The sequence below is a fragment of the Balaenoptera physalus genome (assembly GCF_965194825.1).
Source record: "Balaenoptera physalus genome assembly, chromosome: 11".
Taxonomy (NCBI): domain Eukaryota; kingdom Metazoa; phylum Chordata; class Mammalia; order Artiodactyla; family Balaenopteridae; genus Balaenoptera; species Balaenoptera physalus.
The window spans coordinates 23,787,271-23,812,082 of NC_138896.1; the positions used below are offsets into that span (position 1 = coordinate 23,787,271).

The 24,812-nt window shown below is 49.5% G+C and overlaps 2 protein-coding genes across 6 annotated transcripts in view; one reads left to right on the forward strand and one right to left on the reverse strand.

Moving 5' to 3' along the window:
- LOC309638132 (MHC class I polypeptide-related sequence B-like) lies at nt 1–11,396 on the forward strand (the record flags this gene model as incomplete). Its single annotated transcript, XM_082413752.1, is given in 8 exon segments — nt 1–195; nt 6,542–6,802; nt 7,035–7,322; nt 7,919–8,053; nt 8,056–8,196; nt 8,322–8,459; nt 11,223–11,305; nt 11,307–11,396. Coding segments are annotated over 8 exon segments (1,227 nt in total). The 5' UTR covers nt 1–104.
- The window catches only part of LOC309638946 (MHC class I polypeptide-related sequence B-like), an 18,667-nt gene continuing 4,094 nt past the window's right edge, over nt 10,240–24,812 (reverse strand). The window contains exons 3-4 of one of the 5 annotated variants that reach the window (XR_014251388.1): nt 23,640–23,917; nt 10,240–10,992 (exon numbers count right to left, since the gene is read on the reverse strand). Coding sequence is in view for 2 of the 5 variants with exons in the window: in XM_082415518.1 (XP_082271644.1) it covers nt 24,354–24,685 (332 nt within the window). In the remaining 3 variants the exon portion in view is untranslated. Of the gene's footprint in view, nt 10,993–16,285; nt 16,389–22,023; nt 23,918–24,278; nt 24,686–24,812 lie in introns of those variants that run through there. The other 4 variants (XR_014251389.1, XR_014251390.1, XM_082415519.1 and 1 more) reach the window with 4 other exon arrangements.

The window sequence follows — 24,812 nt, forward strand, 5'->3', positions numbered from 1 at the left end:
GCCTTTATTCTGCTTTTATATCCACGAACAACTTTTATTTCCTTTAAACCAGAGTTAGGGGTTGGGTGATCTTCTGAGGGTGCAGCGGGGCCGCGCCTTGGGTTATGCAAGCATGCGCGCTGTCTGTTTTCAGTTTCCTTTCGGGACCCGGCGGCAGTGCGAGACGTCTGCGCAGAGAAAGACGCCAGTATGCCGGTGAGTCCAGGGGTATAAAAGGGAGAGTGGAGGGAGAAAAAGTAGTTTATAGGGCAGAGCAGGGGAGGCTGGAGGCAGGGTGGGGTGGAGGGAAAACACTTTGTACAGAAGACTAGCTGCGACGCTTGATGGGGGAGGGGCAGCCGCGCCTAAATCCGGGAGAGCAACCCAAATCTGGAGTCATACCTCTCACGAAGAGTAGATGGCTTTATCTCTCATTGCAGTCATCTCTAAATGCTGTGAGACAAACCTAACATATTAGTATTAGTATTAAAAGTCTTTTTTGGGGGAGAGGGGGTGTGACTCGAATGAGACAGTTTGCTGGAACTGCCACACCTAGCAAGTCTTTGAAGGAGGATGGTCATGGAGGAAAGGGCTTGTCAGGAGAGCTGGGTTCCATCTGCCTCTCTATACTTTCACTACCCTTGTGACCTTTCGCAATGAAAAGAAACTCTCCGAGATGGGACAGGACCCAATCCCTGACCTGCTAAATAAATTGATGGTCAAAGTAATTAATTAATAAAAGTTTGAAATCTAAGAAATTGTTAAAACGTTCTGAGGCACGACATTTCCATCCACAGGAAAAGTATTGGATAAGGGTCTTAGTGGAATGGTTACTAATGAGAGGCAGAGTACAACTTTAAAAAAAGCATTTGCAGGGAGACAAAGATGAAATGAACACAGTTCCTGATTCTAAACTGGCCCATTGTCTAACGTGGGGAGTATAAAATGGTCAGATGGGGTTCAAGGCAGGGCACACTTGGTTCCATCAGGGAGGTTTCAACCAGGGCTAGACCAGTGATTCTAAAACTTGCCTACACATTTGGAATCACTGAGGGGGCTTTAAAAGATACGAAGGCCTAGGTTCAACCCAAGGGATACTGATTCTGTTGGTTTTGGCCATGGCCTAGACATATGGATAGTAAAAACTCCCCAGGTGGTTATACAAGCAATCAGGTTTGAGGACCATGGCGTAGGAATGCCAAAGACCAAGAGATGTGTGTTGGGGATAAGGCACAGCTTTCAGTAGAAGGAGGCTTTTTTCAGGATGGCATTATTATTATCATAGTATTATTGAAATATAGTTCATGTATCACATAATTCACCCTTTTAAAGCATACAGTTAGATAGTTTTTAGTATAATCCCAAGGTTGTACCACCCTTACCACCAGCTAATTGGGATCTTTTAGGATGTGCAGTTCTGATGGGCTAGAAGGCAGAGGAGAGTAATCCACAGGAGGGCAATGTGTAAGCAGTGGCATCCTGATGGGACAGGGCAAGGAAATGGGGGGAGCCCACTTTTACTGCAACCCAGGGGAGATGTCACCAGAGAAGTGGAAGATGATGCCAGACAGCTGGTTGTGGCAGCTGCAGGCTTTGATGCTGGAGTAGAGACCTTATGTGTTAATTCTGCAGATGGGGCAGCTGTGGATGGCTGGGGCCTTATGGTTATGACTAGAGACAGGCAGGAGTTTAGGAAGCCTTTGCAGTTCTCTAGGCTGAGGTAGATGAAAGCCTGGACTAAGATAGTTGCAGTGGGACTGAAAAGGGGTTGGAGGAGCTGACTGTGAGCCCATGAGAGGCAGGGGAAAGGGGATCAGAAGGGACCAAGCTGGTCGTGATGCTTAAAGAGAACTTGGGGAGGGAGAGAGGCTGGTGTGCGGGGAGAGGGGTAGAGTTTGCCTGTACATCTGTTGGGTTTGAGGAGCAGATGGGCCCAGAGGCGCAGATGTCCTGAGGCAGGTTGGAAAGGGAGTCTGGAGAGGTTGGTGTTGGGGTAGATCACGGGGAACCACCTCATTGGGCCTGAATCAAGAGGCTGCCTTGGAAGAGTGTGGATACCTATAGGCTGAGGCCACAGGAAAAGAGACGTGGCTCGGTCTTGGAGTCAGTGGGAGGAGAAGGAGATTATAATGGTGGAAACATCTAGAAGAGTTTGAACTCTTGAGTCCTTCATCTGGGGAAGTGGCTTCTGAGAGGCAGAGCTGCTGAAATCTGCAAATCTGGTCTCAGCGGACTGTTGCCAGTACCTCTGCTGTGCAAGGTGGAGGGAGGGGTTATGGGAGAGAAGTTGTGCCTGAAGGAAGACGCCCCGAAAGGCCGGAAACGTGGGGTGTCTCTGAAGCAGCCTTGTGAGACCTTCCCTGCCGTGGGCGGGGAGTCTTCTTTGCAGGGGAGGGAGGCGGTGATCTGGACGCTTCTGGCGGGGGCGGGGACGGGGGCGGGGGGGGGGGTGGCGCCCTAACTCTCTGCTGCTCAGAGCCTGTCCCTTCAGCATTTGTCTGCACTCACCCTCCGTCTCACCTTCCTGGGGATCCTAAGGCTTTTCTAGCCTCCAGGCTTTTCTAGGCAGCGGAGGCGGCCGGATGGCGGTCCCCGCTCGGGGGAGGGAGGACAGGGACCGGGACGGGGCGGGGGCGGGGCCAAGTTTTTAAACCTCCGTGCGGGCCGTCTCCGCTGCCAGTGCGCCGCCGCCGCCCGGCTCAGTGCCGCCCGCTCGGCTGCTGTCCCGGAGCCTCTGGGAGGTTGACAAGGTCCGGGCCATGGCGCTGCTCCTTGTCCTGCCGTTTCTAGCCGGCGCTGCCCTTTCTGTGCTCCCGGCTACCGCCGCTGGTGAGTGGCGTTCATTGAGGTCCTCAGCCGGGAGCCTGGGGCGGTTTCAGGGTCCGGGTGGGATTCGGTGAGCGTCGCGGGGACCGTCTCACTGGCGGTGCAGCGGGGTGGGGAGTGGGGGGCGGGGTGAGGTCGGGGAGGGGCCGGGAGCTGCTCGGGGCCTGTGGCCACCACAGCACGTTCCCGCTTTTCAGTCTCTTTCCAACTCCCACCCTCTGCTCCCACTGCTGCACCCGCCCTCCCTGCTTTCCTCTTCCTCACACATCCCCGTCCTCTGACTCCCCTGGGTGGGAAGGCTGCCCCCAAGCCCGGGTTGCTCCCGTCAGAGGCGATCAAGGGCTCTTGGAGGTCCGACGCTCAGGCGGCCACTTCCCACCGGTGTGGGCTCCCTCTTAGGCCCCTGAGCGCTGTCCTCTCCTCCTGTTCTCAGCTCTGCCCTCTTCCCGTTTCTGGCCTCGGGAATCGGGGAGCTTCCAGGCAGGCAGCGCTCAAGGGCCTCAGTCCTTGGAGTTGGGGGTCTCTTTCTAGTGACCAGGAGCTCTAGGAAGGGCCCAAGGGCCCTGAACCACACTTCCTACTGCTGTGGGCACCGTGGCCGATCCTGACTTTCACTGAGAGAAGCGACAAAATATGTTTTCACATGTTCAGATACAGGGAATTCATTCTGGCTTATACATGAACTAAGTTGAATTTTGCGCTAAGTAAATTGCCTCTTTGTGGCCTGTCAGACATACATTGTACATCTGCTTTAATTATTAAAGGAAAGGGCACATTGACCAGAAGTAAAGAATGTCCATGTTAAAAATAAAGACTAAATGCCCCTCTTCCTGGGACTCCAACGCTGGTTCACCTTTGATGATAAGACTCCCTTCCCAGGTGCCAAGGCCATAGTGTACGTGCTGTACGTGTACGTGCTGGTCTGTTTTTGTTTGTTTGTTTTTAAACCTTGGAGAAATGTAGCCCTACTTGCTTAATGTTCTTTGTTCTGACAAGATACACAGCTGCGCTAAAGGGGAATTCCCTGGCGGTCCAGTGGTTAGGACTCAACACTTTCATGGCCTTGGGCCCGGATTCCATCTCTGGTCCCGGAACTAAGATTTTGGCATGGCGAGGCCAAAAAACAAACAAAACAAAAACACAACGACAACAAAAAAAACCCACAAGTGTGCTGAAAACCCTGCTTCTCCAGAGCAGTTTCTCAGTTATCTGGGAAGCTGGCTTCTGGCCTAGTCCTTAATTTGGCTCAAATAAAACTCTCTATTCTTATTATAGATTGTTTATTGATTATTTTCACTCACAGAAATTAGAGTGTGGGGGCTTCCCTGGTGGCGCAGTGGTTGAGAATCTGCCAGCCAATGCAGGGGACACGGGTTCGAGCCCTGGTCTGGGAGGATCCCACATGCCACGGAGCAACTAAGCCCGTGAGCCACAACTACTGAGCCTGCGCATCTGGAGCCTGTGCCCGGCAACAAGAGAGGCCGCGACAGTGAAAGGCCCGCGCACCGCGATGAAGAGTGGTCCCTGCTTGCCGCAACTAGAGAAAGCCCTCGCATAGAAACGAACACCCAACACAGCCAAAAATAAATAAATAAATAAAAATTAAAAAAAAAAAAAAGAAATTAGAGTGTGACAGCTTTGGAGCCAAGGGATTCTTCCTGTGATTTCTGTGGTCTCCACTCCGCACCTCCCCCCTCCCCTGCCAATGTTTACTCTAATTTTCTGCTATGCCTGTGTTCCCACCCCTGATTCTCTCCTTGCCTCCTCCCCTGCCGTCACTTGTGCCCCCTCAGGATTTGTCCTCCCCCTCCCTGCTGTCCCCTCCCCTCTGTGGTTCTCTGATCCCTTCCTACGGCATCCTCACCCTCATCCCCTTTCCCACCACCGGGCCCTCTCCTCCTCTCATGGCTTTTTTAAAACATTTATTTTATTTTATTTTTTATTTTGGCCACGCCCCCCCCCCACGCGGCTTGCAGGATCTTAGTTCCCCGACCATGGATTGAACCTGAGCCTTCACAGTGAAAGCGCCGAATCCTAACCACTGGACCACCAGCAGACTCCCCCCTCATGGGTCTTTACCTGCAAGGATCAAACACCTGCATGGCTCCTACCTTCCCCCAGCTTTCACTAACCTTACATTTCTGCAGATGACTTTTGCCCAGGGGGACTTCCCTCCCTCATCACTACCCTGTTTTATCACCAGGGGGAGCTGTGCTGCTAATGATAACTGGGCCTTGAGCACAGTGCACAGCCCCTGTGGGAGGACCTCTCCCCCGGTCTTGGCACCCATCCTCCTAGCTCCGCCCCAGTGCAGGCACCTGCTCTTGGCCCTCGTTCAGTGTGGGCGTTTCACCCAGCACTGCCCCTTCCCCACTCCTGCATCCTAAACCTCACCCTCTTGAGACCTCCACTCTCCAGGCCTCAGCTGCTGGACTCCACTTGCCCTGGTCCCTCTGCACCTACCCCCATGGCACCTTGCCCAGCTCCCACTCCTTGCCCGAGTGCCTTGGGCCCTCACCACGTTCTCATCAATCACAAGCTTCCTCCCAGGAATCACCACGCCATCCTCACCCTCCCTCAACCAGAGCCCCCCTCCTCTCCTGTCTTCACCCGAACCCAAGGTCCCCCAGAGTCACCCCTGAGGCATGCTCATCCCCTGCCCCACAATCCAGGCCCTCACCACTGTCTCCTCTGCAGCCCCTTGCCCTTCCTCCCTCCCCAATAGGAATACTACCCTTGGTCCAATTGCCCACCTCCTTGGCCTTCACCACCCTCTCTTAGGTTCACTGACCCCAGTGGGCTCTCACTACCTCAACCATGTATCCAAAATCCTTGTTGATGCCACTTGGTGAGTTGGCCTTTCCCTACAGGGGGTCTTCCCCCAGCCCCGCCCTCCTGTGCTGGCTGCCTGACCCACACCCTCTGTGGAGGTGTGACCTGCCCCCAACCACTCCCACTGTGCAGGTCCCTCCCAATGTGCACCTTGGCTTTCCAGTTCTATTTTCTCTTGCCACCGCTCCTTCTAATTCTCCATGACCCTTGGGCACATGGCACTGACTCAGGCCCCCAACACCCACCACTCCCAGGGGACACTGGCAGGTCCAGCCACCTCCCCACCTGGGGCCTCACCATGCCTCTTGCACTCTGGGCCCAGACCCACTGTTTCACCTCCACCAGGAGTACTGGCCCACCTTCCACTCTCTTAGGGCCACAGCCCAGCCCCTCAGGCCCCTCTGCCTCGTGCCTCACCCTCCCTTGAGCCCACCTCGTCCATGATGAACCTGCCCCACGGGCAGCAGCCCTTGCTCTCTATCTCACCTGACCGGCCTCTGACCAGGGATGCCTCTGATCCTGGACTGACACTGCCCCTCCCTCCCCTCTGACTCCACCTCCCCTCACCCTGGTCTTCCTGCCTCTCCCTTGCCCCCTGCAGGCCAGCCTCTCCCCTTGGCCTCCTGCCTGGACCCTTAGGGAGCTGGTGCCTCCCTGTCCTGGCACTTGTCCTGAATGTTTGCCCATCTCCACCTCTCCCTCCACTCCTCATTTCCCCTCTCCTTCACTCCTCTTTTTCTTTTTTCCCCTGTGTTGGAAGAATTCTCATTGTGGTCCCTTGTACACGTGCATGTTCTGCATCCTCAGTCCTGGAGCAGGTCAGGACAGCAGAACTTGTCTGGTAAACATTTGATGTGCACTTGTTTCTGGAAAGCTGTTTCATCTGCAGTTCCCCCTTCCCCAGGATCACACAGTCTTCATTACAACCTCACGGTGCTGTCCCGGGATGGATCTGTGCAGCCCAGCTTTTTCGCTGGGGGACACTTGGATGGCCAGGCCTTCCTGCACTATGACCGTGAGACAGGCAGGGTAGAGCCCCGGGGACTGTGGGCAGAAGAGCTGGGAGCTGAGACGTGGGACACAGAGTCCAAGGACTTGACAGAGACCTGGAAGGACCTCAGAAAGCTTCTAGCAGAAATCCTGGCCCTGCAGGAGGAGAAAGGAGGTGAGAGTGGGGAGGATCCGAGACTGCTGTGAGGCATTTCACTGGATTAGGGGGCAGGTCCAGAGGACAGAGGTCTGTGAGTTCAGCAGGGGGGTGGCCATGACTCAGCAGCACTGGGAAGACATGGAGGGGAGCAGGGAGGGAGCCCTCTGGCTGGAGTTTCTCACTTGGGTGGGAGGACAGAAGGACATGGGGACTGGAGGAGTCACTGCTGGGGTGGGGTGGGGTGCAGGTGTGAATTCCCTCCAGGAGATGGTGGGCTGTGAAATCCAAGAAGACAACCACGCCTGGGGCTTCAGGTTTCTCTACTATGATGGGGAGCTCCTCCTCTCCTGTCACCCAGAGACCCAGGGTTGTACAGTGCCCCAGTCCTTGGCTCGGAACTTGGCCATGGAAATGGAGAAGTCCTGGGACACAGATGGCTTTCAAAGCAAGTATTACCGGGCCCACGTGCAGGGAGAGCTTTGTGGAAGACTGCGGGGCTATCTGGAATCCTGGACAGGCTTCAGGGAGAGAACAGGTACTGCTCCTGGACCAGGGCCCTTCCTCTCCCCCAGACCCCTAGAGCCTCCCCGCCGTGACTCTGTCCACAGAGACCCTCCCTGTCCTCTGGGTGCATATATGCTCTGTTGGCGTGGTGTCCTGCAATTTGCTGTTCTGTTAAATCCACTGTAGAAAGATGGGCAGGTGGGGAGGGGAATGAACCGCCCCGGTGACAATCATCCAGGGGAGCAGTGGGCCTTCTGACAGAAACTGTACCAGGGAAGGTGAGTGTCAGTCAGGAGAGGAAGGCCCTAGACTGGAGTGGGCCCCCCTGGCTCCCAGCCTGCCTGTTCCAGAAAGTTCCCTGCTCGTCCCCAGGAGCCCACCCCGCACGGCCCGCTCCTCAGCATCAACACGTGGATCCAAGAGAGTGAGGCCCCGTCACAGCCCCTCCTCCTGCCCGGCTAAAGGAACTGGGCCCCAGGGTGCAGAACAGACTTGGAGCAGGTCTGGGGTGGGCGAGGGCTCAGCCAGAGGTGGAGAGTGGGCAGCAGCAGCCCTGTTCTCTCCGTCTTCCTTAGAGGGAGCAGGGCTTGGCCCCGGGCCTCACTGGCTCTGTGCTTTCTCCCCCAGGGCCCCCAGCCGTGAACGTGACCCGCAGCCAGGACTCGGAGGGCACAGTCAACCTCACATGCTGGGCTTTCAGCTTCTTTCCCCGGAATATCTCAGCGGCCTGGTTTTGGGATGAGGAACCCATGAGGCGGGACACCTAGCAGTTAAGGGTGTCCTGCCTGATGGGAACGGGACCTACCGGACCTGGGTGACCATAAGGGTTCCCCAAGGAGAGGAACAGCATGTCAAGTGCCACGTGGAACACGGCGGGAATCGCAGTGCACACCCTGTGCCCTCTGGTGAGCCTGGGGTGAGCCTGGAGGGGGTTGTGACCCTGGGAGGGTCAGAGGCCAGGATCAGGGAGAGGAGAGCAGACCTGTGGCTCTGGGGTGCCTGGGTTATATGTAATAAGGCCCTTTCTCAGGAGAGACCCTGGTGTATCAGAGTCAGTGGCGGACCATCCTGGGTGTTGCTGACTTTGCTCTTGTTTTTATCATCGGGCTTTGTGTCCTTTGCTGCACGAAGAAGAAGAAGAAGACAGCATCAGCTGTGGGGAGCCCAGGTGAGAAATCTGGGCAGGGGGTGGGGATGGGAGGGGCTCTGCCTGGGATGTAGGGTCCCCCTCGTGTCCCTCTGCACAGATATGAGAGGATGACAAGCCTCTGTTCCAGGAGCTGGACACTGGGGTATTTGTGAAGGGAATGGGAGCCACATCTGTTCTAACCCCTTGGTCCTGCCCAAGGCCAGGGCCAGGCTGGGGCCCTTAGTGTCCAGCAGGGGCCTCTCTTTGCTCTGGGTGAGACTGGGCACAGTGAGGGTTTCAGCTCTCTGCTCTGTTCTCATCTTTTTCTGTCTACTCTCAGCTCGTCAGGCCTCATCTAGGGGTGATATGTTGGGTCGTGTGCTGGTTGGGAGGGTCTAGGTGATCATGGATTGATTCAGAGGGAACCTGCAGTAAAGTGTCTGTGAGCTTGTGTGGAGGGGTTAAAAACTGAGGAGGAATTCAGAGGCCAGGCATGGGCTTATCACTTCCTATCTGCATTTCTCTCCCCAGTTTTTCAGCCATCATTATGAATTCAAGGAGCTACTGTATAGCTCAAGGAATTCTACTTAAGGCTCTGTGGTGACCTAAATGGGATGGAAATCCAAAAAAGGGGGGATATATGTATATGTATAGCTGATTCACTTTGCTGTACAGTAGAAACTAACACAACATTATAGAGCAGCCATACTCCAGTAAAATTTTTTAAAAAGAAAAGATAAATATAAAACTTCAGTTTAAATAAGTTTAGTTTTATACAGAAAAAAAAAAAAGAATCCAAGTAAAAGAATCATAAGGCTCAAACTAGGGTTCAGTGGATGGTGCCAGAGCCCTGCCTGTGATGCGCCCTTGTGAGGCCCCACTTAGAGATGTTTTGCAACCTCTCCAAGTCCTCCTCCGTGAACTGTCTTCTGAGTTTCGTTTCCTCTGGGTCACCCCCAGCCTGCATCCTTCTCAAGTTCCCATCACGTGCCCCCATGCTTGCTGGAATTTCCTTGCCCGTAATATAGGGGAGTAGTGAGCAGATACCCCTTGACCATTTGGGGAGAGGAGAGCAGCCAATCCTTGGACAACTGGGGTCACTGATTTTATCTCACCTCCAGGTTCTTTCCTGTCCAGCCCCTCGGGACACAGTCCAAGGGCTCTTTAGAGGAGGGCACTGGGTCTGTGTTCTGTGGCCTCACCCTGCCCTCCCTGAGCCAGTTCCCTTGCTCACAGTGGTCACTGCCCTGTAGATTTGGAGAAGGGGATGGTCACATTGATTTCCCCATAATCAGGTTGCTTGAGGGGAGAGGAAAAGAGCAGCAGAGCTTTGTGTTTGGCAAAGAGCAAAGGCAGAGCGTGGAACAGTGAAAAGGTGGCGTGTGCAGAGACTCAGCTCCTTCTGTTGATGCCACCTCTTTGTGTCACTGGCGTGCTTGGGGACGTGGTTTCTCATCCACGAGCCCAATTCCCTTATCATTTGGCCTTCAGCCTGGGCATACAGGGATGGTTAGTCACCCTGCCCCACAGCAAGAGGCTCTGTCCATGCAGCACCCAGAGCAGGGGACCAGGCAGCTCTGTAGTTGCTCCTGCTTTCACCTGGGGCACCCCCGACCCCTCCCCACCCACCCCACCCCCAGGGAACATGAGTTCTGGTTCCGTTGAGAAAGAAACAGTTGTCTTGTATGTCACTGGGGCATTTGCTGGGAAAACAGTGTGAAGATCATGTGCTAATTTCTCAAAATTACTTTTTAAATTTTTGATGTCCAATACAAATGTTTATGACTTCAGATGGCAAAGCTCAATAGGATTTCCTCCAATACTGACCTTGCGGTGCATATTAAATGAAAGAGGAATTCAAAAGGGGCGCTGCCTGTGGGAGGTGGAGGGTGGCAGTGGCAGTCCCAGGGTGCAGAGGGGGCCAGGTACAGCCTCGGGCTGGGGGTGTCCCCCCCATCCACATTGAGCAGCAGATCCCTACAGGAAGGGAGGGCGGCCTGGTTGAATCCCTGCCTGGAACAGGGCAGGAGGGACTGTGCAGCCTCAGCCTAGCAGCAGCACTTGGGGTGGAGTTGGGATTCCAGGAGGCAGTGGACCAGGAAGGAGGAGAGAAGACCAAGTGCACCCTGAGAGCCTGGGCGGGGAGTGAGGGTCGGGGCAAAGCCAGGCGTCTGCAAGCCAGGGGTGCTCCAGGGTCAGGTCAGGGGCAGGGCCTGTGGCAGCCCAGTTTTTCTAGACGGGGCTGCTGTCACCTGGGCTTCCCGATGGGCTTTCCAGTTAGGAGCTGCTGGCTCAGGGCTGGGGGCGGGCAGGAGGTTGCACTGCAGGTGGAGGTCAGGGCCTGAGGTGGAGCCGGGCAGTGGAACAGGTGCTTGTGCAGGTGAGGAGGCCCGAGAACGGAGGAGAGGAAGGAGTTGTGTGTGTGTCCACTCCCAGGCCTGGAGGAACGCGGAGTCGGGACCCGTCTGTGACAGAGCCTCGCACTGTGTCGGGGATGGGTCCGGGCTTAAGGCGGGAGGGCTTTGGGTTTCCACTCCTGGATCTTGTCCTTTCGTCCTGCCGACCTTTGTCCCTGTCGTGGAGGGTGGTGGAAGCAGGGACAGGTGATGATGTCGGGGAGTCAGGGGAGGAGTCCAGCAAGGGCTGGGCAAAAAGGGGGCAAAATAGGAGGGGTGTTTTCTTCCCTCAGAGAAGGACAGAACCTGACTTTGGAGCAACTGAAGGAGAATCTCTGAGGGAATAAAGAGCAATATTCTGCAGCCAATTGGTCATTTATTTATTGGTTTTTCCTTTTCCCCAAAGCCGTTAGCCTACAAGACCTGGATCAATGCCAGATGAAGCCAAGTGACCATAATGGCCTCACACAGCCGGGATTTCAGTCCTTGTTGTCAGACCCTGCGTCCATCAATTCCACTGTGGAAGCTTAGAATCTGCTGCCAGAGGCCTGAATTCAGCTCCCTCTACTGGTCTTACTAGCACTTTCCCTTTTGTGTGTGTTCTGTTATTTATTTTATTATTTTAAAATTATTTTGATTTTAAAAAATTTATTATTTTTTTTTTGAGGTGGAGTTTATTTACAATATAGCACTTTTCCCTCTTGATGCCTCAGTTTCTTCATCTATGAAATGAGAAAAACAGTGTTTATTTCCGGTTGTGGTGGGGACGATTAAAAGCGTTCATATATGTGAGGTGGGTGCAGCTGCACTACACTAATTACTAACTCTATTTTTGTTTTTTTATGTTATAATAGAATACATGGATAATAATTCAATTATTACGAATAAGCTTTATCAATAAGTTTCCTCACTGTGGCTTCTCCCAAAATGACTAATAGCAGCTTTCTGGAAACTTGAGGTTCCCTTCACACCCTGTCACACTTGTATATGCATTACTTCATGTCTGCAATATCTATATAATTTCATATTAAAAGTTTTAATTGCTCTTTAAATGTACACATCTGGTCTGTTTTATTTCACGTGTCTGGGAAGGGACAGCGAGTAAGATTCTGGGGAGAAGGAGGGGTCTATCTCACTGCCTTGACACGGCGCTAAAAATTCTCCACCTCTCTCTCCCCTCCAGCTCCCAGTGACTGACAGATTCACAGCAAAGCATAAAGGGCTGGGAGAAAATACACCTGGGGCCAGTGTTCAGGGGCTGACGCTGGGCGGGGAATCTCCCCTGAACAGTTGTAACCCTCATGTGATGAAGCAGAGCTGAAGGGTGATATCACGGGAGGGGGACAGGGACAGGGCTTTGGGGTTTCCTGATTATGAGGAATGGGGGTCAGTCTGCTTCTAGGGTGATGTGACTGCTGGGAACCCTTGGGCTGAGGTGAGAGAGTAAAGGAACCCAGAAGGCGGAGGAATCAATCAAGCATCAGCATCTCCCTCCATCAGTTCAGACTGATTTCTGCAGGGCAGATGGGGAGGTGAGATTTCTCCATCTGATCCTCAGTCCTTCCTGACTTCTGGTCTTGGGGCACACAGGTGAGTGATGCTCTTCTTGGTCAGGACAACCTTAGCCCCACCCGGGTAAAGCACTGCTGGCAGAGTGTACTAGGGGGCACCTCCCACAGACTCGAAGCAGCTGACAGGAGCGCTTTCTGCAGCAGGACCTGCCTGGAAGCAAGAGGGTAATGAGGGGCTCTAGTCAGGTACTGTTCCCTCCCTGCCGGGTTCACAGGGTGCCCAGTAAGGCAACAGGGATAGAGAATTCATTCATGCATCGATTTATCCAGATAGGTGTATACTGACGTATTCTTTCATGTTTTTTTCGGGGTTGATGTCATTCACACACTTGTGGCTGCATGTTTCCATGCGAGTATTCTTGCATTTTAGTCAACTCTCAAGTGCCATTTGTTGTACTCAGTTGTCATTAAGCATAAACTTTCATACTCATTCATTTTTTGTGTGGTTATTTTAATCAAAGGCACAATTGCCTATAAATTAAGGAGTCAAATATCTGTGCAAGATTTCATATGAAATAGACTATTATTGTAGTCCTCTCTGATTCTCCTCAAGTTCTGTCTTCCCAGAGGCGACCACTTTCTATATTTTTTTAGCTGATTCTTTTGGCTTTTACTTCCAAGTCTCTAAACAAAATGCCTTGTTAGAACTGTTGCTTGATTTTTCTGTCACAGCCACTGTCTGTCACATCACACAGTGGCTGATGCAATAGTTAATAGTCATTGCTTTCTTTCACGTTTCCCATTCCTTCACTTTCCCAGTTTATTTATGTAGTGATCGTCTTTAGTTCATTCAGCTTTTTCTTTTGCGTGACTAATACACTCATGTGTAAACTCTACTACTTCTCACTTTCTGCACAACCTCTTGTTCTCCCTGAGTTAATAATTGCCTTTGTTTTTGTCTGATTCTTTCCTATGTAGCTCTCACTAATTGAACTTTGATGTTTCTTCTATTTGTATGATTTTTTAGAGAAGTGAGGATACTTTGGGCATTCTATCAATTTTTCCTTTTTGGAGATAACCTCCTGGGCCCTTCTGATGTGCTCCCACCTGGACTGGAATCTTCTACATCTGGAGCAGAGCCACCCTCCCAGGATGTCCCTCCACCACCATCTGGGCAGTGCTTTAAAGTGCTGTGGATACTGTACAGCACAGGGAACTCTGCTCAATACTCTGTAATGGCCTATATGGGAAAACAATCTAAAAAAGAAAAGAAGAGTGGATATACATATATGTATAACTAAATCACTTTGCTGTACACCTGAAACTAACATAACATTATAAATCAACTATACTCCAATAAAAATTTTAAAAATGAATAAACCAAGTGCTGTGGAGTCACCTGGGCATCCTGTTAATAGGCAGACTGAGTAAGGATGTCAAGGATGGGACCTGTGAGCTTGGTTTTCTATCTGGTAAATATGATGCTGATTCTGTCGGTTCATGGATGACAGTTGAGGCAGAAAGGATCTCTCGTTGTCTTTCTCCTGTGTTGTATGTCTGGTTTTCTGTAGCCTACATCTTTCTCTCTCTTTTTTAATGGTAAGCTTATACTAATACATTTTAATTAAGTAATGTGTTTTCTTTCTCAATGAGTAGGCTTAATTAATTTTATTGTGGTTAAAAAAACACATAACATAAAATTTACCAGCTTAACAATTTTTTAGTGTCCAGTGCAGTGGTGTTAAATATATGCACGTTGTTGTTTTACAACAGAGCACTAGAACTTTTTCATCTTGCAAAACTGAAAGTTTATACCCATTGAACAAAAATTCCAATTCTCTCTCCCCGCTGGTTCCTGGCAACCATCATTCTCTTTTCCATCTCTAAGAGTTTGACTACTTTAGACCCCTCATGTAAGTAGAATCATGCAGTATGTGTCTTTTTGTGACTGGCTTATTTCACTCAGCATATGGTCTTCAAGGTTCACCCATGCTGTAGCAAATGACGAGATTTCCTTCCTTTTAAAGCTGAATAATATACAATTATATGTATGTACCACATGATCTTTATCCATACATCTGCCAATGCAGTTAGTTTGCTTCTGCCTCTTGGCTTTCGTGAGAAATGCTGCAGTGAACATGGATGTGCACACTTTCTCTATTTAATACCCTCTCTCATTTTGGTGGAATTAATATTTTAGTAGTTTTTTTATCGGAATCTGTTTGAAGTACATGTTGCATGTATTATTCTTTGGCTTGATGAATAGTTTGGCTGAAATTTGGAGGCACTGCTCCATGTTTTTCTTTCTTCTTTTGAAGAAACAGAGAGAGAAACAGAGGGAGAGAGAAAAGGCAGCAGGACAGCAGCATCTCATGGGGTCTCTGAATTTCACACATTAATTACCAGACTCTTTTTACCCTGGCTTCCTTCTGGCACTGTCACCAGATCACTTCTTTTTTTTTTTTTTTTTTTTTTTTAATTTTATGTTATTTATACAGCAGGTTCTTATTAGTTATCTATTTTATACATATTAGTGTATACATGTCAATCCCAATCTCCCAATTCATCACACCACCACCACCCTCCTCCGCCCCGCTTTCCCCCCTTAGTGTCCATACGTTTGTTCTCTACATCTGTGTCTCTATTTCTGCCTTGCAAACCAGTTCACCTGTACCATTTTACTAGATTCCACATATATGCATTAATATATAATATTTGTTTTTCTCTTTCTGACTTACTTCACTCTGTATTTCAGTCTCTAGGTCCATCCACGTCTCTACAAATGACCCAGTTTCGTTCCTTTTTATGGCTAATATTACATTGTATATATGTACCACATCTTCTTTATCCATTCGTCTGTCGTTGGGCATTTAGGTTGCTTCCATGACCTGGCTATTGTAAATAGTGCTGCAATGAACATCGGGGTGAATGTGTCTTTTTGAATTATGGTTTTCTCTGGGTATATGCCCAGTAGTGGGATTGCTGGGTTTTATGGTAATTCTATGTTCAGTTTTTTAAGGAACCTCCATACTGGTCTCCATAGTGACTGTATCAATTTACATTCCCACCAACAGTGTAAGAGTGTTCCCTTTTCTCCACACCCTCTCCAGCATTTGTTGTTTGTAGATTTTCTGATGATGCCCATTCTAACTGGTGTGAGCTGATACCTCATTGTAGTTTTGATTTGCATTTCTTTAATAATTAGTGACGTTGAGCAGCTTTTCATGTGCCTCTTGGCCATCTGTATGTCTTCTTTAGGGAGATATCTATTTAGGTCTTCTGCCCATTTTTTGATTGGGTTGTTTGTTTTTTTAATATTGAGCTGCATGTGCTGTTTATATATTTTGGAGATTAATCCTTTGTCTGTTGATTCATTTGCAAATATTTTCTGCCAGTTTGAGGGTTGTCTTTTCATCTTGTTTATAGTTTCCTTTGTTGTGCAAAAGCTTTTAAGTTTCATTAGGTCCCATTTGTTTATTTTTGTTTTTATTGCCATTACTCTAGGAGGTGGGTCAAAAAAGATCTTGCTGTGATTTATGTCAAAGAGTATTCTTCCTATGTTTTCCTCTAAGAGTTTTATAGTGTCTGGCCTTACATTTAGGTCTTTAATCCATTTTGAGTTTATTTTTGTGTATGGTGTTAGGGAATGTTCTAATTTCATTCTTTTACATGTAGCTGTCCAGTTTTCCCAGCACCACTTACTGAAGAGACTGTCTTTTCTCCATTGTATAGTCTTGCCTCCTTTGTCATAGATTAGTTGACCATAGGTGCGTGGGTTAACCTCTGGGCTTTCTATCCTGTTCCATTGATCTATATTTCTGTTTTTGTGCCAGTACCATATTGTCTTGATTACTGTAGCTTTGTAGTATAGTCTGAAGTCAGGGAGTCTGATTCCTCCAGCTCCATTTTTTTCCCTCAAGCTTGTTTTGGCTCAGAGCACTTCTTAATTCACTATATTACAGTAAGCCAAATTTAGCATTAGTATGATGGGTCAATGTTGTAATATGAGTAAATTCTTGTTGATATTTTATCCCTCTGAGTGACCAAAATCTGGTAGGGTCCTGGAATGAAACAGTTGGCAGAATCAAAGAGATAAGTGGAGAGAGTGTAATGACCACGCTATTTACAGAGCTGTAGGCAGCTAATAGCAATAGAAGGTAGAGCACCCTGGAACTAGAAAAAGCCGGAAGGTGTTACCACCTCTAGACTGAAGGGACTGCAGAAGGAATTTGTTTCTAGAACCCAGCAGAGCTGTAGCCTCTGAGAGGGGTCACCGAACAAGTGTTACTGCTGAAGGGAGAGGAATGCAGGCATTACTGTAGTGCAGCCCTGGAGGAGAGAGTGGCCATCAACGCCTTGGATTCTCTCCTCCCACACAGTGGTCCCTGCAGTGCCTGCTAATGGCAAACCCAACCAGAAGCCAGAGAGCAAAAACCCCAGGTGACGTGTTTTATGAGAATAACAGGAAATATAAGTGATGCTCCACAAGAGGTTCAGAACCTAGAGAGTTGACAAAGAACAGTTAGGATGTTGAGATTATGCAGATTCTGTGAAATTAAAGACAAGATGTGTGTCTTCAATTATAAGAATAAATGTTGGAAAAATGACAGACATTAGGCTTATTCTATATGGCTTCATGGGTTATGTCTAGGTGGAAAGGAGAGGAAATAGCTACAGATATTCATGAAGAAGAACAATCTCCAAAGCCAGAAGGTGATGAGGTCTCCATTAATCAGGATGGACGAACACAGGCTGGACAACCACTTAAAAGGGACTTATGTTCATTTCGTGGGATGCGTATCAGAGCGTAAGCCTAGAGACCAAGGTCATGGTGGTAAATGAGAGTGGGTCCCTCAGATTCTACTAGCACATGAGAGCTCATGGCCTGTGGGTATTAACCTGCTGGAAAAAGGGACTGTTAACTCTCCTTGAGTTCTCCCCGAAAAAGTTGTGGCCCTGAGCTAACCTGCTTACCCCATCGAATATTTGTTTTTTGTTTGTTTGTTTTTGGGGTATTTGTGGCCACATTTCTTGTGGGATCTTAGTTCCTGCACTCCACAGTGAGAGCGCAGAGTCCTAACCACTGGACGGCAAGGGAATTCCCTGAATACTTGTTTAACATGTATTTTATGTTCCTGGACAAATCTTGTGTTTGCCTTCACTTATATGCTTTAAATTCTACAAGGGTCACATATACTCATCTGTTAGATTTTCATTTGGAAAACCTCTTCACAATCCTACAAGTTCCACCTGACACTAAGAATTATACTGAATAGGTAATAAACATGTTTTTTTTATAATCACTCATCACTTTTACTATCTTTAAGATAGAAATTGTCAGGACTTCCCTGGTGGCGCAGTGGTTAAGAATCCCCCTGCCAATGCAGGGGACATGGGTTCGAGCCCTGGTCTGGGAAGATCCCACATGCCGGGGAGCAAAGCTCATGTGCCACAACTACTGAGCCTGCGCTCTAGAGCCCAAGAGCCACACTACTGAGCCCGTGTGCCACAACTACTGAAGTCCGCGTGCCTAGAGCCCGTGCTCCGCAATAAGAGAAGCCACTGCAATGAGAAGCCCATGCACTGAAACGAAGAGTAGACCCTGCTCGCTGCAACTAGTGAAAGCCTGCGCACAGCAACGAAGACCCAAAGCAGCCAAAAATAAAAAAATATTAATTAAAAAAAGATAAAAATTGTCCAATAACATCTCTGTATATCTGAGTTCACATCCCCACAGCATTGTGTACTTTGTGAAGTAATCTGTTGGGTTATTTGTAAAAAACAAAAGCAGTCTTACTCTGCGGGAAAAAGGGAATGTGTTGGGAATAATGGATATAGATTATAGACTCATAGGTGCAGCCGAAGAAGTAAGACTCAGGGCAGGTGGGGGCCAGGGCAGCACTGGGACAGGGGCAGCAACTACTGATCCTCAGTCTCATTAAGGAACGACCATTGGGATAAAAAATATAACACCGCACAATGTTCACACTCTTGCACTAGCTCAAGGTTCACATTCCCGTGACAGCATATCCAGTCAGTATAGCTTGGGCCTGCTGTCCACTCCTTCATTAAAAGAAGCAATCAACATTGATCAACAGGCCTTCCAGGCTACATCCAGGTGGTATATCACAGTTCCCTAAAGCATACTGGGGTGCACTAGCAAGGAATAGGCATGATTGATAGACAAAAAATTGTAATAAATATTCACTGCACAGGCAAAATACTGGATTCCTTCTTCTTCTTTTTTTTTTTTTTTTTTGGCTGCGCTGGGTCTTTGTTGCTGCGCGCGGGCTTTCTCTAGTTGTGGCAAGTGGGGGTTACTCTTCGTTGCGGTGCGCAGGCTTCTCATTGCAGAGCACGGGCTCTAGGCGTGCAGGCTTCAGTAGTTGCAGCACGCAGGCTCAGTAGTTGCAGTTTGCAGGCTCTAGACTCTAGAGCGCAGGCTCAATAGTTGTGGTGCATGGGCTTAGTTGCCCCGCAGCATGTGGGATCTTCCCAGACCAGGGCTTGAACCCATGTCTCCTGAATTGGCAGGCGGATTCTTAACCACTTCGCCACCAGGGAAGTCCCTGTATTCCTTTTTAAAGACAAGTCTCAGAGGCCAGATCATCCTCAGGGCAATGCATGTCATCACTGCGCATGACCACAGTGTGACCAGGGAGGTGACCTTCGGCTGGGTCTGGAGCATCTCAGCTCTAGGCCAGGGACAGCTGTAGTCGGAGAGGGTCTTTGGGGCTGGGGTTCAAGAGGAAGAGGTCTCAGATGCCTCTGCATCTACAGCTTCCCCCCACCAACATGTTTAGTGGGTTTAATAAGTTTACCCCTTCAGTTCCTATTGGCAGCACCCAATATTCCTCGGAAATACCAGACAGACCCAGCAATGGCCAACAGTAAAGTTCAGACCTCCAGAGTTTAAAAGTTCAGGTTCTCTGAGCATTCTGTGTTGGAGTGGCACTTGTCTAAAATTGGTACTTCCCTATAGTTGGGGAACTTTAAATGTAGCAGTGAAAAAAGCTTTTTCCTGTTCAAGGGGAAGAAAGAAAATCATTCCTCAAAACCCAGATCGGGCTGTGAGGTCTCTCCTCCTGTCCCATCTCTTCAGGACTGTGTTTCGCAGTGGAGCAAGAGACCAAAATCTAACCTGAGTTACAAGAAACAAGGCAGTGATGGGTATAAAGGGAGTGACCAGGAGCAACAGATTCTCCTTTACCTCTCACGTCCAATATATGTGCTTCACAGAAAAAGAATAACAGGTCCACAAAATACAACAGCTAGAATTACAAAAATTCATTCATCCAAGGGTGGTGGAAGGCTGGAAGGGGAAGTGGGAGGGTAAGTGGCACAGGAAGAAAGAGTATTCAAATCAGTCCAGGCACAGGGACTGGCAAATGCTAGCAAAGAGCTGCAGAAAAACCCATGGTCAATAAAAACAAACAAACAAACAAAAACCTGTCGTCCTTTCAGACTCACAGGTGTTTAAAATCCATACTGGTGTCTGGAAGATTCTGTCTCATGTGCTCCAGAAACAAAGTCCCGATGCCTCAGAGAGAAGGGAATATGCACAGGGCCCTGGGTAGAGTGGGTCCTGCCTTCCCTGGTTGGGGAGGGAAACAAGGAAAACAGCTGCCACAGGGTCCTTCCAATCCCACCCATCCCCTCTGGATGGTAGGTGACTCAGTGCCCGCAGCCTGACATTTGGCAGGCGTGCATCTACGGCTCTGTCATCTGATTCTCCTACTTCCATCCCATTATGTCTCAGAGTCAGAGTGCCTATTCTTCCCTTGGTTTGTCTGATGGTTAGGCCAAAAAGTTGTGAAAGTGATCATATAATAAGTCTCAAATTAATACTGTGATTTCTAGGGTAACTAATGGAAAAATAAAAGAATGTGTAACTAGAAAGCTAATTAAGAAGACTACAATAATGAAAAGTTTTTGGTTAATCCAAAAGAAGGCAACAAAGAAAAACAATGAAGCAGAGAATAAATGAATTAGAAGACAGTAAGTGGCCAGGTGGTAGTAAACCCAAGTGTGTCTGTAATGACATTAAACATAAATGAACTCAAACACTACAGTTAAGGACAAAGATGGTCAGGTGGGTAAAAATAAATGAATAGCTATATGCTGTTTACAAAAGACACAATTTCAGTAGCAGGTTACAGAAATGTTGAAAGTAAAAGGATGGAAAAAAGAAATACCATACAGACATTAATGAGAAACCACACAGAGATACTCTTTAGAAAGACCACAGAACATGAATCTCCTTGGACATAAAGTACATGTATACAGTTTACAGCATCTTTAATATAGTTTATTTACCTGATGAGATCCTTGAGACAATATAATGCCACATATTTGATACAGTGCGCAATAAATACACATTGCATGAAGGAATAAAGTGCCCATAATTCAGGACTTCCCTGGCGGTCTGGTGGTTAGGACTCAGTACTTTCGTTGCTCTGGGCCCAGGTTCAATTCCTGGTCGGGGAACTAAGATCCCGCGAGCTGTATGGTCAAAAAGAAGTGCCCAGTAATTCAAGTGTTATTCATATTTTAAAGAGGAGAAGCAACATCCTCGTGAACTAAAGTAAAATAAACTATATTAGGCCCTCTGGATAGCAGAATCGAGAACACATTCTCTGCCTTAAAGGAATCAGAACTCTACTTAGGGCAATATCATGTATCCTATATGTCAAATATGCCAATTACTAGGATTGAATTGATACATTCCAGAAGGCACCAAAAGAAAGTGTGAAGACGGATTCATTGAATGCAGATATAAGGGAGAAACTGATTTGTTTTAAAGATGGATAGAAGTTTTCAGGACAAAAAAAAAGGGGGGGCAAAGGCCTTATTTGGACCAAAGCAAAAGAGGAGCTCACCTATACAGGTGGGCAAATGCCTGACCTAATCCTGCCCTGGACCCAGAGGAGACCCAGGCAAGCAGAGCTCCTGGCCTGGCCGCACCTCCGTGGGTCCTAATCGTGGGAGATTTGGACCCCAGGAGACATTTTGAAATGTCTGGATCATTTTTTGTTGTCTAACTTGGCAGAAGCAGGTGTTGTAAAGTGAGGAAATACTGCCCTTAGTGGATAGACGCCAGGGTTACGGCTAAACATCCCACAAGGCATGGGACAGCCCCCCACAGCCAAGAACTATCTGGTCCAATAAGTTAATGGTGCTAATGGTGAGAAACCCTGTCCTAGAAGTTAGTGCTGCAATGTCCTCATCATTTCTCAGATGAAGAAACGGAGGCATCAAGAGTGAAAGTGCTACAGACAGAGAACAGACTTGTGGTTGTCAAGGAAGAGCAGGGTGGAGGAGGGAAGGACTGGGAGTGTGGGATTAGCAGATGTAAACTATTATATATAGGATGGATAAACAACAAGGTCCTACTGTATAGCACAGGGGACTATATTCAATATCCTGTGATAGGACTTCCGTGGTGGCGCAGTGGTTAAGAGTTCGCCTACCAATGCAGGAGACACGGTTTCGAGCCCTGGTCCGGGAAGATCCCACATGCCGCGGAGCAGCTAAGCCTGTGCACCACAACTACTGAGCCTGTGCTCTAGAGCCCGTGGTCCGCAGCAAGAGAAGCCACTGCAATGAGAAGCCCGTGCAACACATCAAAGACTGGCCCCTGCTCGCCGCAACTAGAGAAAGCCCGCACACAGCAATGAAGACCCAATGCAGCCAAAATTAAAAATAAATAAATAAATTTATTTTTAAAAAAATATCCTGTGATTAACCATAATGGAAAAGGATATTTAAAAAAAGAATGTCTAAATGGTACAGATGAAACGGTTTTCAGGGCAGAAATAGAGACAGAGATGTAGAGAACAAAAGGTATGGACACCAAGGGGGGAAAGTGGTGGGGGGCGGGGGGATGGTGGTGGGATGAACTGGGAGATTGGGATTGACATGTATACACTAACATGCATAAAATAGATAACTAATAAGAACCTGCTGTATAAAAAATAAAATTCAAAAAAATAACAATAAGGGGCTTCCCTGGTGGCACAGTGGTTGAGAATCCACCTGCCAATGCAGGGGACATGGGTTCGATCCCTGATCCAGGAAGATCCCACAGGCCGCGGGGCAACTAAGCCCGTGCACCACAACTACTGAGCCTGCGCTCTAGACCCCGCGGGCCACAACTACTGAAGTCCGTGGGCTTAGAGCCCGGGCCCTGCAACAAGAGAAGTCACCGCAGTGAGAAGACTGCGCACCGCAACGAAAACCCAACGCAGCCAAAAATAAATAAATTAAATTAAACAAAAAACCAGATGAGTTAATTGGGTAGGAAACACTTGTATTCTCTCAAGGATACCCCCTCCTCAGGCTCTCCAGATTTCAGGACTTTCATCTGAATTCCTCTCCAGTTTTTAACGCCTCCCCACCAGGTCATAGACACTTAATTGTGTGTTCCCAGAGATGCAAAACATCTCTTTCTAAGTGGGACCTCCCAAGGGGACATCATGGCCAGGGCTCCAGCACCATCCACTGACCCCTAGTTTGAGCCTTGTGGTTCTTTTACTTGGATTTTTAACAAGGGCTAAAAAATTGGGGAAGAGAAATTCAGGAAGAGATAAGAGCCATTGCCTTCCATCTAAATTCCTCCTCAGTTTTTAACTCCACGCCACGAGGTCACAGACACTTTATTTCAGGTTCCCTCTGAATCAATTCGTGATGACCTAGACCCTCCCAACCAGTATATGATCCCACACATCACCCCTAGATGAGGCCTGACAAGCCGAGAGTGGACAAAAAGAGATGAGAACAGAGCAGAGAGCCGCAACCTTGACTGCCACCCAGTCTCACCCAGAGCAAAGAGAGGCCCCGCTGGATACTAAAGGGCCCCAGTCCAGCCCTGGCTTTGGGCAGGACCAAGGGTTTACAGCAGACGTGGCTCCCATTCCCCTCACAAATAACCCAAAATCCAGCTCTTGAAACAGAGGTTTCTCATCCTCTTACATCTGTGCAGAGGGACACGAAGGGGACCCTACATCCCAGGCAGAGCCCCTCCCATCCCCACCCCCTGCCCAGATTTCTCACCTGGGCTCCCCACAGCTGATGCTGTCTTCTTCTTCTTTGAGTAGCAAAGGACACAAAGCCTAATGATAAAAACAACAGCAAAGGCAGCAACACCCAGGACGGTCCGCCACTGACTCTGATGCACCAGGGTCTCTCCTGAGAAAGGGCCTTATTCTATATAACCCAGGCACCCCAGAGCCACAGGTCTGCTCTCCTCTCCCTGATCCTGGCCTCTGACCCTCCCAGGGTCACAACCCCCTCCAGGATCACCCCAGGCTCACCAGAGGGCACAGGGTGTGCACTGTGATTCCCGCTGTGTTCCACGTGGCGCTGGACCCACTGCTCCTCTCCTTGGGGAACACTTTTGGTCACCCAGGACCGGTAGGTGCCGTTCCCATCACGCAGGACACCCTTGACTGCTAGGCGTCCCGCCTCATGGGTTCCTCATCCCAAAACCAGGCCGCTGAGATATTCCGGGGAAAGAAGCCGAAAGCCCAGCATGTGAGGTTGACTATGCCTTCCGAGTCCTGGCTGCGGGTCACGTTCACAGCTGGGGGCCCTGGGGGAGAAAGCACAGAGCCAGTGAGGCCCGGGGCCAAGCCCTGCTCCCTCTAAGGAAGACGGAGAGAACAGGGCTGCTGCTGCCCACTCTCCACCTCTGGCTGAGCCCTCGCCCACCCCAGACCTGCTCCAAGTCTGTTCTGCACCCTGGGGCCCAGTTCCTTTAGCCGGGCAGGAGGAGGGGCTGTGACGGGGCCTCACTCTCTTGGATCCACGTGTTGATGCTGAGGAGCGGGCCGTGCGGGGTGGGCTCCTGGGGACGAGCAGGGAACTTTCTGGAACAGGCAGGCTGGGAGCCAGGGGGGCCCACCCCAGGGGCTTCCTCTCCTGACTGACACCCACCTTCCCTGGTACAGTTTCTGTCAGAAGGCCCACTGCTCCCCTGGATGATTGTCACTGGGGCGGTTCATTCCCCTCCCCACCTGCCCATCTTTCTACAGGGGATTTAACAGAACAGGAAATTGCAGGACACCACGCCAACAGAGCATATATGCACCCAGAGGACAGGGAGGGTCTCTGTGGGCAGAGTCAGGGCGTGGAGGCTCTAGGGGTCTGGGGGAGAGGAAGGGCCCTGGTCCAGGAGCAGTACCTGTTCTCTCCCTGAAGCCTGTCCAGGATTCCAGATAGCCCCGCAGTCTTCCACAAAGCTCTCCCTGCACGTGGGCCCGGTAATACTTGCTTTGAAAGCCATCTGTGTCCCAGGACTTCTCCATTTCCATGGCCAAGTTCCGAGCCAAGGACTGGGGCACTGTACAACCCTGGGTCTCTGGGTGACAGGAGAGGAGGAGCTCCCCATCATAGTAGAGAAACCTGAAGCCCCAGGCGTGGTTGTCTTCTTGGATTTCACAGCCCACCATCTCCTGGAGGGAATTCACACCTGCACCCCACCCCAC